Source organism: Oryctolagus cuniculus, chromosome 3 (genome assembly GCF_964237555.1).
Source record: "Oryctolagus cuniculus chromosome 3, mOryCun1.1, whole genome shotgun sequence".
NCBI lineage: Eukaryota > Metazoa > Chordata > Mammalia > Lagomorpha > Leporidae > Oryctolagus > Oryctolagus cuniculus.
Window position 1 is genome coordinate 140,877,426 of NC_091434.1, and position 19,565 is coordinate 140,896,990.

Sequence of the window (19,565 nt, forward strand, 5' to 3'; positions counted from 1 at the left end):
GGCCTGGGAAAGCAGCAGAGGGTAGACCAAGTGCTTGGGCCCCTGCACCCACATGGGGGACCCAGAAGAAGCTCCTGACTCCTGGCTTCGGATCAGCTCATCTCCCGCTGTTGCAACCATTTGAGGAGCTCTGATGGAAGACCTCTCTCTCTGTCTCTCCATCTCTCTGCAACTCTGCCTCTTAAGTAAATAAATTAATTGTAAAAAAGCAAACAGTGACTATCACAATGATAAATTTAAGACAAAAAACAGGCTAAATGTGGCTACTCTGATCGCATTCTAACCAAAGGCTATTGCTACTGATGGGCGAGCCATAAAATAAATGTATGTGATAGATTTTCATCATGCATTTGAGGGGCTACATCTTTAATTACATTTTTGAGGTTTAATGGTCTACACTTGCATACGTGAGTCATACACTTGATCTTAGCCAAAAGGCCTAGAAGTGATTGCATACATGAGTCATAATAAAATTTCTACTTGGCCAAATTATAAATCCTTCTGAGAGAGAGATGCATAGAAAGCTCTGAGTATGGAAATAAGGTAGACAGGGAGTCGTCTTTAGAAAAACTAGAAGAAGTTGCCTTAAGTCACAAGGACCAGCTGGTTGACCTCTGGAGCTCTGGCCCAATATTTTTTGTGGCTCCACCTTTATTGAGTCCTTAGTATAATGTCCTTTAGCATCCTGACCCAAACTTGCCTTCCATGAAATTTGGCTATTCCTCCTTATAAAGTCCTGACCAACAAAAGCCCATGGTGGCTGTGGCCAACAAATGAAAAAGATTTGAATAGATTATCCATTTAAGATGAAATATAACTAGGTATCAGAAAGTGACACCAACATTGACAGTTATCAAAAAGTATAAACCCAACCCTTATAATATTCACTGATATATTTTTTCATTTAGAAAAAAACTGTATAAGGGGCTGGCACTGTGGTGCAGTGGGTTAACGCCCTGGCCTGAAGCACCGGCATCCTATATGGGCACCAATTCTAGTTGCGGCTGCTCCTCTTCCAATCCAGCTCTCTGCTATGGCCTGGGAAAGCAGTAGAAGATGGCTGAAGTTCTTGGGCCCCTGTGCCCGCATGGGAGACCCGGAAGAAGCTCCTGGCGCCTGGCTTCGGATCAGCTCAGTCTGGCCATTGCAGCCAACTGGGGAGTGAACCAGCAGATTGAAGACCTCTCTCTCTGTCTGCCTCTCCTCTCTCTGTGTGACTCTTTCAAATAAATAAATAAATCTTTAAAAAACATAAACTATAGATTATTAAAAAAAAACTGTATTAAGCTAGTGTAATACCCAGGACTGTGTTACACTGACTTAAACCCAACTGATATAAAATAAACACATATAACCTGAAAAATGTACAGTACTTCTGCATTTTGGCTCAGTAAATCTACTGCTATGAATTGTCTGCTCATAGCACATCAACTGAAGAAAAAAAAGATATATATTATTTGCAGTGCTGTATGTGATAATAAAATTGTTAAATAGAAAGTAGGAGGAATGTTCTAGACGTGTGATACTTCAGCCTTATGACCAAAATGTATACGTCTATATAAACAGCAGAAAAGAAAACAAAAACAGAAACCATTTTTGCTAGGGCAATGGGACTTGGGTAGCATAGTTCATCATAGTTTTAATGTCATTAACCCAGTGCTGCTCCCAAGTGCACAGAACACTGACACTGGATTATGTGATGGAATGCAGCTGTTTCGGCTGAATTGACACTGAGTTCACTGAGTTCTCTCTCTCTCTCTCTCTCTCTCTCTTTTTTTTTTTTTTTACAGGCAGAGTTAGACAGTGAGAGAGAGAGACAGAGAGAAAGGTCTTCCTTCCGTTGGTTCATCCCCCAGATAGCTGCTACAGCCGGCATGCTGTGCTGATCCAAAGCCAGGAGCCAGGTGTTTCCTCCTGGTCTCCCATGCGGGTGCAGAGCCCAAGCACCTGGGCCATCCTCCACTGCCTTCCTGGGCCACAGCAGAGAGCTGGCCTGGAAGAGGAGCAACTGGGACAGAACTGGTGCCCCAACCGGGACTAGAACTCGGGGTGCCAGTGCCGCAGGCAGAGGATTAGCCTAGTGAGCCACGGTGCTGGCCGACACTGAGTTCTTACTGAACTTTGGCAGGAAAACGGAATATCTAAAGATGCTTGCCTGACCGGAGGCAGACAGGACAGCCATCTCTTTGGCTAACCCTCGTGTTCTGAAGGGGATGGCTGCTTTTCCACCTTGAACTTCCCTCCATTCAGAGGCTGTGGGGTGTGAGCAGAAAGCAGTTTCTTGGTTTCCTCTCTTTTGTCTGGCACTGCAGAATCACAGCCATAGTGCTTCTCTTGTCTCTCCTATAATTGCACAAGATGGATGGTTCGTCCAAGTTATCTATTGCTTACCTGAGCAAAGAATTCCAGGATCTACAGAAAGGACTTGGTTAGGATTAAGCTAGCCAGTTCTCATCACTGTATGTTTGGTACACACTCAGTGGAACGGCAGCTTCTGGCACCTAATTTGCAGAATCATAACTTGGAACTAAATCCTCGTGTCATTCTGTGCTTCCTTCCAACAGCTCAACATAGGGTGTGCCGATCAGTTCAGCAGTACTGCCCCTGTCCTTCTGCAGTACTCTCATGATGCCGGTATGTCCTGGTTGCTGGTGAAAGAAGGCTGCTACCCAGCTTCAGCAGGCAAAGGTTGTGAAGGAAGCTCCAGAGAACTGAGTGAGCCCACCGTATATCACACAGGGGACTTTGAAGAATGGACAAGAATCACCATTGTCATCCCAAGGTCTCTTGCATCCAGGTAAAGTTGTCATTCCTAGGTGCCATGTTGGGAACATGTATTTATCTCAGTACTTTGATCTGAAATATCTCAATAACCTTAAAGAATTCATACAGTCTAATTACACCTGTCCGAGAAGAAGAACCCTGGGATGAAATTCGCATAGTAGGTGGAATACACATGCCCACACTGCTTGTGAGACAGCTTCATCATTCATTCTTTCTACTGATATTTGTAGAACATCTACCTGTGCCAAGTAGTGTTCTTGGCACTCAGAGCACAGCATTGAAAAAAGATGTTAAACACTGGGAGAGCTACAAGTCATCATGATATCAGATTTGCATGATACGTAGATTCTTAATGATTTCTTGCCTGGTTATACAGACAAGCTGGGCTGTCTTGTATAGAAATGATCCCTTGAAATGCCAATTAAAGCCAACAATAAAACCAAAGAGAGACAAATTAAAAATCAGCTGACAGAGGAAAGCAGGAGGAATGAGCTCAATAGATGGAGAACTTCAAGTGACTTCATTGATAGGGCTACAAATTTAACTTTCAACTTCCAGGCAGTTAAGACAAAGGAGGAAAGCAAAGCGTGATTTAGTCCTCATTGTTGAGTAAAAAGAATAAGTAGACGGGTGGTGTTTAGAAAGAAAGTTATAATTTTTCCAGGCTCAGTATTCTGAAACAAATTTATAGCCTGTATTCTTGTATCAGATCGAGAGGGTAACACAGTGACCAATCCATCTTTACAAAAAATAAAGCAGCATTCTTCAAGTGGACACTTCTGAGCTGAATCCTGGAACATAACACTGAGACTCAGTCAGGATATTTCTGTTCAGAGCTGAGCTGATAAAGACACTGTTTGTACCACTTCCTGATGATTGGGATACTCATCAATGACACTCAGCAGTATTTCCAGCTTTCTTCCTTCTTAGAATGAGGTAGAAGTATAATTCTTCCCCCACACCCTTTAGGGCGTGTCATGATCTTTGGACACATGAATGGAAATGAAACAAAGGACATGATAGGCCCATGTGTATTTTGTTGTATTTTCTGCTTCATGGAAGCATGTATTGAGATGTAGGTTCCATCAGTCTAGGGCTCTGCGTGTCTCCAGTAGACAGACTCTTTTGACTGCATAAAATAAGCAAGACATAAAGTTTGGTTGAGTTAAGCCCCCGAGATTGGTGGTCCTTTGTTACTACAGCATAATAAAACATCATATCCTGACTGGTAGCATGGCGAAATCTCTGCAGTGCATACACAGTGCTTATTTATAAAGTTCCCAGAGACCATTCCGTCTGTGGCATCATTCATTTAATTGATCATCGAATTTATTATGCATCATCTGTTTAGATAAAATGGCTGTGTTTTCTGCCGCCCTTATAATGTAAATGTGCATATTTCAGAAAATGACATCACAGTCTTTGATAAACAGACTTCCTAGATAGGGAGAGACTTGCTTGGCCAGGGATATCCAAGTTTTAGTGCTAATCTATTAAACCTTGAAACATAATCTCTATACATCAGCCATTTCAACAAAGAGTCAGGAGATCCAACCCAATTTGTAAGTAATTTCCTTGTCTTTGGGTGCCAGTGTTCTTCGTGGTTGATCAAAGAAAAGCTCAATGCTTTGTATATTTCATAGGCAGGTGGCAGAGTTGATAAGTTTAGCATCTTTAATAAAATTTAAGAATTCAGCTTGCAGTCTGATTCAGTTAAGATATAGACCCCAGCTGCTCTAACCGAAACATTAACACAAATGCCTAACAAGGTTTAAACAAAATAGACGTTCACTCTCTCTCTCCTAGAATGATCCAGAGGTGAACAGTGCAGGATTGACAGGTTGCCTCTGCCTCACGAATGCATGAACCTCCATCTTTGCACCCACGCAGCTGTTCCAGATCTTGTCATCTCGTAGTCAGTGGAAGAAGTAGGGTCAGGGGTGTTTAGATGCATTATTGTTTAAAAACTCATCCCTGGTCTTTGTGTATTTTCCCAAGCAGAGCCTAAGGTAATCGTCTAGTTGTCTACTGGTATGCAACACACATCGCCAAAATTTAGTGACTTTAAACAACAATGGTTTATTATGTCTGTGGTTTTGTGGGATCAGCTGGATGGTTCTTCTCTTGGTCTTTTCTGGGCTCCTTTGTTTGGTGCATTCAGTTGATGAGCTGCTTAGCTGGGCCTTTCTCTCTCTATTGTCTTCATCCCAATATTTTTCAGTTAGGTGGTTCCAGAGTTTCAAGAAAAAAAAAAAAAAAGGAGCTGCAAGTCCTTAACTGATTTACTCCATCCTATTGATCAAAGCGTGTCACAAAGCCAGTCTAAATTCACAAGGTGGGGAAATGGACTTCCTTTTATGATAGGAAGTGCTTCAAAGTCACATGACAGGGTAGCATGTACAAACAGAGGTGAGATTGATGAACGGGGCAGAGGGTCATTACTGAAGCAGTCTATGAGAGCCTGCCCTAGCCCCATGTGCAAATTGCATTCTGTGTCCTCCCATGACCCGTCACAGTCTCACCCCATCACAGCATTAGGTGCTCCATCCCTGTCTTATGGTCCACATCAAGTCAGAATGTGGATGTACCTCCTTATACATGTCTCCTCTTGATCCATAGACCTGCGAAGACAAGCTGTCTCCCCTACCCATAGCCAACATAAAGTGATGATACAGTAACAGGATGACCACAACGGACACCCCCCCAACTCAAAAAAAGAAAGAAGAAGGAAGAAATGGGATGCACGTAGCACTCACTGGCCATAGGCAGTCAGAAAGCCAGTTAAGAGACTTGCTACTGGGACTGCGTCCTCTAAGATCAGTACCCAGAATACAAAAGTTTCCTTGGCCGTGACAGTTTTGCTCCATGGGAGTGGCTCCTGAGTCCTTTGTTCTTCTGTGCTCTTGGTTCTACCCTCTAGGCTTCACCCTTGGAGACATTTGCATTTCCATGAGAACATACATGTGTTTGCAGCCAATTAGCCATCCTGTCCTGCTTTCTGCCCATTTCAAGCTGTGCATATAATAGTGCCCCTCGGCTCTCACCTCTGCTACTGCCTTCCTCCCCACCCCCAGCCCCATGCTTTCCTGAAACATGGCCCATCCAGAGCTTTTCCCAGTAGATAGTTGAAGCATCCCATGGTGTTGCGAAGCATCACGTGGTGCATCTGTGCTGTGATGATTAGAAAATCAGAGTGGTGGAAGACACCACTCTAAAAATAGATACCAATCCAGTGTGATTACCCCAGAGCCCATAATACACGGCAGAATCTGAAACTGCAGTGTGTTTCATGTTGGGTGAAATAGCCCAAGTGGTAAAGCCATAGCTGAAGAGTGAGAGAGAGTTGTGCTTAGCATCACCAAATAAGCCAGTGTGTTGAGGCATCAATATTTTCTTGGACCTCAGCTTTGGGAAGAAGGACTCTATCTCATTAGAATCTAGTTTCCTGGTTCATTTGAATGCCAACCAGTTTGCCAGCCGATGGCATTTGGGATGAAGAGCCCTCTGCTAAATAATAGGAAATATGTTTCTGCTTTACCCCAAGTAAATGAGCTGTTGTTGTCTCTTGGGCAATATGTTAAACCCAGATATCGCCAAATGCAGTGTTGGAAAGCTGAGAATTCTAAGTGTTAAGATTGTTAAAATTTGGAGCTATTTTGCCATGAGGCAACTTGCTTATAATAGTTACTAGCACACCACGCTTTCAGAATAATTCTAAGCTGTTTTTTTTTTTTTTTCTCAAAGGAGCCATTTGTGCTCCTGTTAATTCATCAGGTTCTTGCCCACAGAGGAAGAGACATTGGTGATGGCAAACATATGTCAGGGTATCTCTCCTGACTGTCAGAGGTGTCCCCATCCAGACAGTGTGCCGTGGAGCATGCTCATTGCATTCTGCCTGGCGTGGGCACCTCTGGGCGTGGCTGGAAACAGTGGCTGGGTATTACGCAGTATGTATGCCTCCACATCACAGAGCACCTGTGCTTTTTGCACAGCACAGCAAGTGCACAAGAACCATCTTTATCTGAGAGGCAGATGCAGCATCTCTCTGAATCAGTGGAAGGCTGGAAGCGGGGTGGTAGGAGGGTAAGCTGTGGAAAGTGGTTCTCTTGATCACTTAGCCGTCCTCCCAAAAAGATGAAACTTTGGGGAGGGGACAGAGAGGTAGAGTCTTACCTTCTACTTCTTCTCCCTCACTTGAAACATGCAACACAGAAGGGAGGTGAAGCCCACCATGGTTTATTTCAAATTACCTAAGATTAAAGTCCTTCTCTTTGATCATCACTTCCTCCTCTCCTAGACCTCCCAGAGGGTCACGTCAAAGGCCTCTGCTGCATGTTCTCCTGGGATTCACCCTGTTAACTCAGCGATGAGCATCTGGTTTCATTCTGTTTTTGTCTCTTTATTTGAATATGGCTTGCTTAACACTGAGCTCCCTTCTCAAGTATCTAACAGTGTGTGCTGCTTCTCGGGACTGTAGGAGCCTGGGAGTCTGCAAACGGGGTAGGGTATCTCTTCAGCTTGGCCAGCCCAGAACTTGTTTCTTTAATTATGGTAAAGAAAATGACAGGACCCAAGAAACAGCAGTGGCCCTCATTCAGGAGCACATTCCCAAAGCCTCTTCCAGAAATCCCCCTAAAGGTGAGGTTCTGCACGCTCTGAGTGCCTCTGGGCCCAAACACAAGTCTGCTTCTTCCAAGATGCAGGCAGCTGGAGAGACGCCCACGCCGGGTCCCAGCAGGACAGCTGGGGCAGGAAGAAAGTTGTCCTTTCTCTTTGATTCCTTCCTGTACGGCACAAGTTGTGGATCCATAGAATTCTGCTATGGGAACACAAGAAGAAAGCATGACTTCTAATCCCAGAGGACGTGTTCTGGGGCGTGGGTGTGTTTTCCTCATTCATCACCGGCACGCAGTCTGTCTTTTGGAAGGGGAGCCGAAGCCTTAACATGAACATGTTCCTTAAGGAAAATTGGTAGCTGTTGATGTTCCTCGGTGGCATTAACTTCCCTTCGGAGGAAAACTATCTTCACAGGCCGAATAACATTACAGTTCCACTGGGAGGCATTTCCCCAAGGTCTATAACACTAGAACAACTACTTGAGCCATCACCTGCTGCCTCCCAGGGTGTGCATTAGCAGGAAGCTGGAATTGGGAGTGGACCCAGGTATTAAAGTGCTGTTACATAAAATACAAATGTTTTAACCACACTGGGTTAAGTGCCCATGCCAGGACAGGTGTGGGCTTTATTTTTTCACTTCGTTTTTGAAATCAATTTTCTCTTGCCTTAAAACAGGAGACCAATATATCTTGAATGAACTTCAAAGGACATCCTTGGATACATTCACCTTTGTCTTAGCACTAAAACTAAGGCTTGCATTAATAAACAATCTCTGACAAACTTTAAATCTCCTAAACAGCATTCTTGGTTACATTTTGCAAATTTTCCCAGAACAAAAGTAGCTGAAAATAATGAAAACTTACTATTGCCAAATTTCCAAAGCTATTCAAAGAGCCAAAAAGACACTCATTCTGATGTTATTCTCACTGTAACAGAGGGCATGGGAGCCGTCTGTCTGTAGCTATCCTGCCAATCATCTTTCCTCTTTCAGATTCTTCACCCTTGTTTACCAGGATGCTACTTCACATCAGCGTCTATGCAGGGGCAGGTGTCTGACCTAGTGGTTAAGACGCTGCTTGGGAGACCCACACCCCATAGTGGAGTGTCTGCCCCAGCTTCCTGCTAATGCATCCTGGGGGCAGCGGATGATGGCCCGAGTACTTGGGTCCCTGCCACCCACGTGGGAGACCCAGATGGAGTTACAGTTCCTGGATTCAGCCTAGCCCAGCCACGGCTGTTGTGGGCATTTGGGGAGTGAACCAGCTTAGGGAAGATATTCTCTCTCTCTCTCTCTCTCTCCCTCCCTCCCTCCCTCCCTCTCCCTCCTTCCCTCCTTCCCTCCTTCCCTCCTTCCCTCCCTCCCTCCTTCTCCATCTCTCTCTCTCTCTCCGCCTTTCTGCCTCTCAAATAAATATAAAGAAGTAAGTAAAGTAAAAACTTTTCTTCACAAAGTCTGTACATATTGGCAGCAAAATACATTGAAATCTAGCTATCCTGGTACATCTTCTCTATTTGCTTGATACGAAGAACTAAGAAGGGTGAGGTATTTTTCTGGTATGAGATTATAGTTGTGTATGTGTCCCAAGGAATCTGCAAAGAAGAGAGATGTGTTGAAAGGATTTAAAAGGTTGGAAAGCAATTAGGATGAGTTTCTCCCCCCCCCTTTTTTTTTGGCAGGCAGAGTTAGACAGTGAGAGAGAGAGAGACAGAGAGAAAGGTCTTCCTTCCGTTGGTTCACCCCCCAAATGGCCTCCATGGCCGGCGCACTGCACCAATCCAAAGCCAGGAGCCAGGTGCTTCCTCCTGGTCTCCCACGCGGGTGCAGGTGCCCAAGCACTTGGGCCATCCTCCACTGCCTTCCCAGGCCACAGCAGAGAGCTGGACTGGAAGAGGAGCAGCCGGGATGGAATCTGGCACCCCAACCGGGACTAGAGCCCGTGGTGCCGGCGCCGCAGGCAGAGGATTAGCCTAGTGAGTTGCAGCGCCGGCCAAGGGGTGAGTTTCTCTTTATCGACCTCTGAATAGCTGATCTGGGGAAGAAAGGACTGGGCAACAGCCTAGCCCACTGGTCTTCCAGGACTTTGAAACCCTGTGACAAGGTCCTCTTTTGTTCATGGGCAGCCCAGGTGGCTGCTGGGGTTCATAGATAATCTGAAGATGAGACGTGAAGAAGGAGAGGAAGGCACAGATGGGACGAGCACTGTCAGTACAAGGTTAACTCTTCCCTAATTCTGAATCTTGCCAGTGGTGAGTTGCCAGGATCCACATGCATATCTTAACAAAGAATAATCCATTGATAGTTTCAAAAACTCCCAAAGAGCCCCTGCTGGAAATTGACATAAAAATGGGTGGGATGGAGAGGTGAAATGCTTATTAGGTTGAAGGTAGGGATGTCTTTCTGGGATTGTAGGGTGAGAAAATACACAAGTCAAACCTGTGATATGTTCCTGGTCACCCAAAGTCTTCAGTGTCTCATAAGCCTCCATGTTAAAGGATTTGTGCTGAAGAGGAAATGGACACGTTTTGAGAAAGATCAGAAAAAGACATGATATAGAGATTACAGGTGCAATCAGGCAGGCATGACATTCAAACAAACATTAAACCTCTTGTGAGTTTTTCTGAACTTTTCTGTGTCCCTGCATTTTGGTATGCAACATCGATTCAAGAAACAGATCTGGGGGTAGTTAGAGTGGCAGAGTGGAATAAGCCACCACTTGTGACACCCTGTATCAGAGTGTAGGCTGGAGTTCCTGCTACTTTGTTTCCAATCCAGCTCCCTGGGAATGCTTATGGGAAGCAATGAAGGATGACATAAGTGCTTGGTCTCCTGCCACCCACATGGGAGACCCAGATGGAGATCCAGGCTCCTGGCTCCCCCTGGCCCAATTTGAGGAGTGGATAAGCAAGTGAAAGAATCTCTTTCTCTCTCTCTCTCTCTCTCTCTCTCTCCACCTTCCCCCCCTCCCCGCAACACACACACTTTCAATAAAATATTTTTAAAAGAGAAAGAAACAGATCTGTTATTTTCCCAACAGCAAAACCAGATTCCGATGGATCCAGGAGAGCAGCTCCCAGAAGAACGTGCCTGCCTTTGGCCTGGATGGGGTGTACATCTCTGAGCCGTGCCCCAGTTACTGCAGTGGCCACGGGGACTGCATTTCGGGCGTGTGTTTCTGTGACCTGGGCTACACAGGTGAAGCTGAATGCATGCATCTGATGGCTTGTTTGTGAAATGCTCATCTTTAGCGACTCAGTCTCCTGTTACCTTCCAAAGGAAGAGATTCTGAGTTTATTCTTTGTTAAGTCTAAAAATTATAGAAAACTGACACCCTGGTCCAATCGATACTAAAATATTTTGTAGTCCTCCAACTGCCTGAGGAAGAAAACATGATAATGCAGATTTAACTCCCTAAAGAGGATTTACTTATTAACAATCATTAATAACAATAATAGTTGACATTGCTTGAGGCTCAACTTCATGCCAGGCACTCAAGTAACTGCTTTTTAATTTCATCTCATTTAATTCTAACAATAGCTTTGTACCGTAGTACCATCAGCCCTATTCACATTTTTAAGACACTGAGACACAGAGAGGTTTAGTAACTCTCCCTAAGTAGCACGGTTAGGAATTAGTGGCACTGGGCTTTGAACTCTGGTGGTCGTTGTCTAAAACCCAAGCCCAAGCAATTATTAGCTTTGGCTGCAAGGTCTCCTTGACCTCTTTATGTTATTTTTTTTTTACAAGAAATGCAGCTTTTTATACATTTTAAGTAAAAATGCAATTTGGAAAATGATCAAGTCAAGGCTGCCCAAAGAGAGCTTTTCAAGAAAAGAGTTTTCTGCTGACAGTCAGCTTTAGACGCTGCTACGAGTGGAAATGAAAAGGGAGCCGAGATGAAGGAGTAACAAAATACTCTCAGCTTCAAACCCTCTTTTTTGCACACCTCCTGGAGGTGACTTCCAAAGGCTGAGTGCCCCGGCTCTCCTCTCAAGCGTGACTGAAAGCAAACATTTGTTGTCACGGGCCTTCCGTGCAGAGTGCTCTCCCTCCAACTCTCAAGGGTGTTTTTGTTTTTTAGTTTTTTTTTTTTTTAATCTGAGACTAACTCCCCTTACTGATCTTTTTTGTCAGAAGGAAACAGACACGTGCAAAATGTCTCTCTCTCAGTTCCTCTGAGGAGCACTTACTGTAAAAATGCACAGGTGGATGATGACCATGACAGTGGTCTTTGGGGGGAGAGTTGGGAAGTTCAAGTTTCCGTGCGGCTTCTTCCCCCTTGTGCCTGTGCAAGGTCCCCCTCTGCCTGCATGTTGACTGTGCCTTCTAGCCTTCCGTGATTCCAACACAGCCACCTCTCCTGTGTCTTTTTTTTCTCCAAAGCCGCCCATGGGACCTGTGTGTCCAATGTCCCTAACTACAGTGAGATGTTCGACAGGTTCGAGGGGAAGCTCAGCCCACTGTGGTACAAGATAACTGGTGGCCAGGTGGGAACTGGCTGTGGAACGCTGAATGACGGCAAGTCCCTCTACTTCAGTGGCCCTGGCAAGAGGGAAGCCAGGACTGTCCCTCTGGACACCAGGACTATCAGGTCAGTTGGCAGTTGGTGACAATCCTCCACTAATGTATTATTGACCGCACCCAATGTCCTAACCTGAAACATTGCGTTCCAGGAAGAATTCATAGAGCGATGTTTCCGTATAGGGATTCCGATAAGTAAATATTAAGCATGGCATTCATTTGTATAAGGAAATGGGTAATTTCTACCAAAAAATCATACCGCAATTCATATCTCAGTGTATACTCATCACCAAGACCCATGTGTCTGGTGTGGATCAGCTTGATTAAAAAAAAAAAAAAAACCCTGTTGTCATGAAAACTATTTGATATTATTCTTACTGTGTACCATGTGACACAAAGGTTTTTCTCCAGTTTTAAATTCTGCGTCCAGAAATGATGAATCCTCATTTACCTGTTTGTATTTGCTTATTGAAAACTGCCCCAGAAATTTAAGATCCCTATACTGACACCTACTGGCAACATAAAGAGCTGTTTGGATTTTGTAAGGTCAAATGAAATAGTAGCACACCTACTACTTTTTCAATTAAACTATCTGACCACTGGAAGAAAGGAAATGGGGGCGGGGGGGCGTTTGGAGGGATGTTTGGAATGTCTAGATCCTCTCTCACTCAACTCTGAGGTCCTGGGCCATTTTTCTTCCCTTCCCTCCCTTTCCTTCCGCACTCATCTGTCACAGGCAAGCCTGCCGAGCAGGGCCCCTCTGAGGGTTGCCAGGGCAGAGGTGCCCTGTGCATCACACTGAGTGTCAGTTGTGAGAGCGTCAGTCAGCTGAGTCCAAATCGGTCCCAGCCAGGATACCTAAATACGGTATCCGATTTCTCAGCGTTGGATGTTTCCTCCCCCTGAGTTTCCAAGGATGGTTCGATCTGGATTTCAGGAGTTCCCATTGCAGTGGCAGAATAGAACGGGGTTAAGTTGCTTCCTTTTGCTTTAGGTCATTGTTACAGAATAAAGTGAGGGATGGCATTCATCAACCTTTTCTAAACGGTTACAGAAGGAACTTACCATAATCATCCTAGCTTCTACTTGTCCTACACCCTTTGAATTTCAAAGCTGTGCTTGTGAGTTAACAAGAGGTTTCTTTTTCTCCCTACTGTGTCAAAATACAAAGTGTTAATACTCTTCTGAACTCACCTGTTTGTAGGTAAACTAAAGTTATTTTTCCCTGCAGGCTCGTTCAGTTTTACATACAAATTGGAAGCAAAACTTCAGGTATTACCTGCAGCAAACCGAGAGCTAGAAATGAAGGTAAGGTACTATATTTCCATAGCAATTACAAATACTCTTGAAAAAGTTATCCTTTTTCCTCCCAAAAGTGTGGTCAGGACTTTGGAAACTGCTGTGGTACCCGGGGTCATTCCCTCTCTTCTGTTCCCCTCCCTAGAAGGTTCTGCAGGCTGCCCTGATTCCTGAGGTTCCTCATCCAGATCGTTAACCTTGAAAAATACAAGCTGCCTTGGGTGTAGGCAGGATAGGAAGTCATTTGTTATAGGAACTTCCGTTTTTGTGACTTTCCACAGGGAAGAAAACAAAGCGTTAACAGCAACCTTTCCACTTATCCTGCAGACTAGAAACTTCTGTGCATAAGCCATGAGTAAATGCAAATCAAGCTCTGCTCCTGTGCCTAAACATGCCAGGGGTACCAGAATCCTCATCCTCATGCAGGAGGAGCTGTTCTTGGTGACAATAAGCATTGCCTTTTGCCGGGCACCTATTAGAGGACAAACACTGTTCCAGGTGCTTCACTGGTGTTGATAGCCCTTTGCTGTGGATACTATTACTAAGTCCTTTTTTATAGACATAGAAACAGAGGAGACAAGTGACTTGCAGTCATGCGTAAGTGTATGGATGAGCAGGGATTCAGACCACTCGTGCTGGTTTCAGAGTTGATGCCTTCAACGTCGTCCTGTATTGCCTTTCTCCCTACCCTAAACTGCTCTCTCTAGGCCAAACCCACCTCTTTCAAATGATTCAGTTCCAAAAGAAATGCAAAAGGCTGGCTCCCAGGAGCCCCTGCGATATGATGAGGATCCTTGGGGGGGCCCACAGAGTGAGTTGACTCCCAGCACAAAATCCGTGGGCTTCTCAGGTGGGGCCTCCTGCAAACCACAGTCCCAGAAGTGTGATGTGAAGAGTTCTGTGCCTCCTTTGTTTGATGTTATCTCAGGCAAAGCTGTGTGGAACACATTGGCTTAAACAGTGCCTATTAATCAGTAGAGCTACCAACAGCCCTGTTCATCAACTCTGAATTTTCTTGACTATATCATCACTAACTGAAGGCTTTATAACTTTCTCTGAGTATCTCAATACTCTTCGTCTAGTAATTGTCCACATCATCTATTTACTGAAGTAGCAGTCCAGCAACATTTACAAACCACTTTTGCATTCTGTAACCTTTTTAACAATATTTTTTGTTTATTTATTTGAAAAGTAGAGTTACAGAGAGAGGGAGGAAGGAAGGGAGGGAGAGAGAGAGAGAGAGAGAGAGAGAGAGAGAGAGAGAAAGGTCTTCCATCCGCTGGTTCACTCCCCAGATGGCCACAATGGCTGGAGCTGCTCCAATCCAAGGCCAGGAGCCAGGAGCTTCTTCCAAGTCTCCCCCAGGGGTGCAGGGGCCCAAGGACTTGGGCCATCTTCTACTGCTTTCCCAGGCCATAGCAGAGAGCTGGATCAGGAGTGGAGCTGCCAGGACTTGAACCAGCTCCCATATGGGATGTCGTTGCCGCAGGCGGTGGCTTTACCCACTGTGCCACAGTGCTGGCCCCACAATCTATAATCTGGATCAGCATCTGTTAAGTACCTGTTCCCTGTCCTAAGCCAGTTGCTGTCCTAGGTGCTGCCAAGACAATGTCACCAAAAGACAGGTGCGTTAGTCACGATGAGCCAGGACATGCAGCAATAACAAATGACCCTCGAATTGTCAATGGGTTGAAACAAGGATGATTTCAACCTTGTGTTACATCTTCATGGGTCATCTGAGGTCCTCATTCCAGCGCCCAGGGTAAGGCAGCAGCTGCAGATAGACTGGATGTTGTCAGCCTTGGGGCAGAGCGAAAGAGAAAGCATAGTAGGGTAGGATGTACCCTTAAGGGAACTTACATTCTAATGAGCCATGTCAGGTAATAAACTACCAAGAACAGAAATGAGCAAGAGAATGGCCCACTGTAGAAGCTAGATGAAAACTAGCACATCAGGGAGCAGACGTGTGCAGGGCAAGGTGCTGACTTGGATGCAGCAATGCTCAGGGGGAGGTCTCACGGAGCAAGCGACAGTGAATCCATTGAAATCTAAAGGAAGCCTGTGGGCATGACTCTTCCCAACACTGCAGACCCTTACCCCTCTTTGTGCATAAGCTGAAAATATTGAAAGACCTCGAACACCACATAGCAGAAAGTGTATGCTTATCACAGACCTGAGCTCCCACTCACTGCTTCTCTTCTGATTCCAGGAGCTGCCATCTGCCCTGCAGGGCAAACTCCCCCATGCCCACCCCCTCCCCAATCCCAGATCCTTTTAGAAGCAAGCAACTTTTCCTGAACTCATCCTGAGCCACTTTCTTCAACTCAGTGCTGGCTGTGTAATTCACGTCCCACAGGCATTTCTCAGCCTTTTATTGAAAACTGATTGTTAAAATGTAAATCTGCCTAAATCCTCAAACAAATCTCTTCCAGGGATGAAAGTGAAGATTCTTCACTGACGCAAGCTGGAGCATCAATTTACACATTTGGAATTGAAATTAGGCTATTTTCAATAGGGCTGGGCAGAACCCAGATGGAGTTGGAGTTGAGAAAGAGACATGTTTTACATGCCTGAAGCCCTTGGTGGATGAGTGGAAATGGCTGGCTTGATTCAGACACACAGTGTGTTAGCACAACTAATGAGGCTCAGCACTGGTATAAAACCTGGGTGCTGCTGTTTCCCTGTCTTGCATTCCTCCACTTCCTTATACATATCTGGAAGGTATTTCTTCCCCATCCTTTGGAACTGGGGCCCCAGCTCTGCAGACCTGTTGCCACCTGCAGGCATGTGTGACACTCCTGCAAAGGCTAACGAGAAGAAAGGTCACAGGCAGAAACCATGTGGCGTGTGTGCTTCCTGAGTCATGCTTCTGTAAGCTCATGTACATCTCAAGCACTTGGGAGGCTTGGTAAAATGCAACCTCTGATTTGGAAGAGCTGGAGTGGTAATGCTGCCTAAAAGGTTAGCCCTAACCTGAATGGCTTAAAACCACAAGCACAGTTTACATGAGTTGGGAATTCTGGAACAGCTCAGCTTGGATGTTTCTGGCTCAGGATCTTTCATGAGGTGGCATTCGTAACAAAGGTCCTGTGGGGTGCAGGTGTCAGAAGACTTAACCAGGGCGAGCTGGTCTCTCTCCAAGATGCCTCTCACATGGCTATCGACAAATGCTTCAGCTCTGGCTGCCAACAAGAAGCTTCAGGTTCCCGTTATGTGCTGCCCCTCACAGGCTATCTGAATGTCCTTGCTACATGTAGCCTGGCTTGCCTCAGAGCCAGAGAGCCAAGAGAGAGCAGTGAAGAACCCACCTGGTATCAGCAGAAACACACCATCACTTCTCTCACATTCTGATCACTAAAAGTCTATGCTGGGTTGGTGTTTGATGCAGCAGCCAAGTTAGCACTTGGGACATCCTCATCCCATATAGGAGTTCCTAATTGGAGTCCATGCTCCTCCACTTCTAATCCAGCTTCCCAATGATGTGCACCCTGGGAAGCAGAAGGTGATGTCTCAAGTAGTTACATCCTTGCCACCCATATGGGAGACCAGTCTCTTGGCTTGGGCTTGGCCCAGCCATGGCTGTTGTGAGCTTTTGCAGAGTGAACCAGTGGATGGAAACTCTCTCTCTCTCTCTCTCTCTCTCTTCTTCTCTCTCTTCTCTCTTCTCTCTCTCTACCTTTCAAATAAAGTGGAAAATGAATAAACAATAATTTTTCAAGAATAAAAGTCCATCCTGGCCGGCGCCATGGCTCACTAGGCTAATCCTCTGCCTGCAGCACTGGCACCCCAGGTTCTAGTCCTGGTTGGTGTGCCGGAATCTGTCCCGGTTGCTCCTCTTCCAGTCCAGCTCTCTGCTGTGGCCCGGAAAGGCAGTGGAGGATGGCCCAAGTGCTTGGGCCCTGCACCCGCATGGGAGACCAGGAGGAAGCACCTGGCTCCTGGCTTTGCATTGGCGCAGCGTGCTGGCCATGGCAGCCATTTGGGGGGTGAACCAACAGAAGGAAGACCTTTCCCTCTGTCTTTCTCTCTCACTGTCTAACTCTGCCTGTCAAAAAAAAAAAGTCCATCCTCACTCAAAATGAGAATTAAGGCTCCACTATTTGGAGGACAGAGTAAGATTTTGTGGACATATTTTTAAAATAATCAGTGATCACCCAAGGATCTTGACATGAGCTGCCTAGGCTATGGAAGCCTTTTGGATTCACTGGCTCAACCAGGCAATAGGCAAAGTAGAAGTTCTCTCCTCCCTTCAGAGAAAAGTATATCCTTCTTCGATGGCCACTTCATGCCACTTGGATCTCACCCACAGGGGTCTTTTTTTGTAGGACCTTTTTTTCCCAGAGTGTCTTGGCTTTCCATGCCTGAAATGTTCCTCCTAGGCTTTCCATCCAGACTTGAATGCCTTTAGGGCTGATTCTGAGGTGGGAGTACTACTTAAAGCTGTTGTCATTCTATGAGTCTGCTGTATGGACTGCTTCCCGTGTTGGAGCCTTCACTCTTTTTTAAGTCTGTCTATTATTGTTTCCAAATGCTTAGTCCTATTTATATAATCACTTTAACACTTGATCCTATCAGTATGGTCACTAAACCACTTACTCCTATCCATTTGATATTTTTTATAGAAAACTTTTATTTAGAAAATATAAATTTCAAAAGTACAACTTCTGGATTGTAGTGTTTTTCCCCCTATAACCACCCTCCCACCCGCAAATTTTCCCATCTCCTACCCCCTCTCCCATCCCAGTCTTCATTATGATTCTTTTTTTTTTTTTTTTCGGACAGGCAGAGTGGACAGTGAGAGAGAGAGAAAGGTCTTCCTTTTTTGCTGTTGGTTCACCCTCCAATGGCCACCGCGGCTGGCGCGCTGTGGCCGGCGCACCGTGCTGATCCGAAGCCAGGAGCCAGGTGCTTCTCCTGGTCTCCCATGCGGGTGCAGGGCCCAAGGACTTGGGCCAATTATGATTCATTTTTAATTATCTTTTTATACAGAAGATCAACTCTCTACTGAGTAAAGATTTCAACAGTTTGCACCCACATAGACACACAAAGTATAAAGTACTGTTTGAAGACTAATTTTACCATTAATTCTCTTAATACAACACATTAAGGACAGAGGTCCTACATGGGGAGCAAGTGCGCAGTGACTCCTGTTTTTGATTTAACATTTGACACTTTTATTTATGACGTCAGTGATCACCTGAGGCTTTTGTCATGAGCTGCTAAGGCTATGGAAGCCTCTTGAGTTCAAAAACACCAACCTTATTTGGATAAGGCCATAATCAATGTGGAAGTTCTCTTCTCCCTTCAGAGAAAGGTACCTCCTTCTTTGATGGCCCCTTCTTTCCACTAGGATCTCACTCACAGAGATCCTTCATTTAGGTTATTTCTTTGCCACAGTGTCTTGGCTTTCCATGCCTGAAATACTCTCATGGGTTTTTTAGCCAGATCCAAATGCCTTAAGGGCTGATTCTGAGGCCAGAGTGCTGTTCAGGGCATTTGTCATTCTATGAGTCTATTGTGTATCCTGCTTCCCATGTTGGATCATTCTCTTTTTAATTCTACCAATTGTTATTAACAGACACTTATCCATTAGATCTTTATAACACTTAATCTGCTATTTTTATCAGCCAGCTTAAGGGATTTTGGGGTCCTTAAAAGTAAGTCTGGGGGACTGGCACTGTGGCATAGCAGGTAAATAGCTGCCTGCAGTGCCAACATCCTATATGGGCACCGGTCCAATTCCCACCTGCCCCACTTCTAATCGAGCTCTCTGCTATGACCTGGGAAAGCAGTAGAAGATGGCCCAAGTCCTTGGGCCCCTGCACCCACGTGGGAGACCTAGAAGAAGTTCCTGGCCTCTGGCTTCAGATCGGCACAACTCTGGCCGTTGCGGCTATTTGGGGAGTGAACCAGTGGATGGAACACTTTCTCCCTCTCTCTCTCTCTATCTCTGCCTCTCTGTAAATCTAACTTTCAAATAAATAAATAATTTTTAAAAAGAAAGAAAAAAGTCCATAGAAATATATGTAGAACTATACTGCTTCACAGTTGCAAACTTCATGCATTTCACTATTACAACCTTAGGATCTTGGTAATTCTTTTCACTGTGCCCACCCTGCCACCCACACTCCCACTCCCCCTCCTCTTCCCTTTGTTATTCTCATTCTTTACTAAGATCTTTTTACATTTAACTTTATACATATATGATTAACTCTATGTTAAGTATAGCATTCAATGAATCATATGAAAGAGATAAGGAAAATATTACAAAGGAAAAGATAAACAAAAATATAGCACTTCCATTTGCTTATGGTCTTGTCGAGCCACTGGACCCAAAAGGCTTCCA

The 19,565-nt window shown here is 45.1% G+C and overlaps 1 protein-coding gene across 3 annotated transcripts in view; it reads left to right on the top strand.

Moving 5' to 3' along the window:
* Positions 1–19,565, top strand: part of RELN (reelin) — a 538,293-nt gene that overhangs the window by 427,532 nt on the left and 91,196 nt on the right. For all 3 annotated transcript variants that reach the window (XM_070071183.1, XM_051849694.2, XM_051849695.2), the window contains exons 28-31: positions 2,565–2,797; positions 10,437–10,594; positions 11,783–11,990; positions 13,152–13,228. In XM_070071183.1, the coding sequence (XP_069927284.1) occupies positions 2,565–2,797; positions 10,437–10,594; positions 11,783–11,990; positions 13,152–13,228 (676 nt within the window). The remainder of the gene's footprint in view (positions 1–2,564; positions 2,798–10,436; positions 10,595–11,782; positions 11,991–13,151; positions 13,229–19,565) is intronic.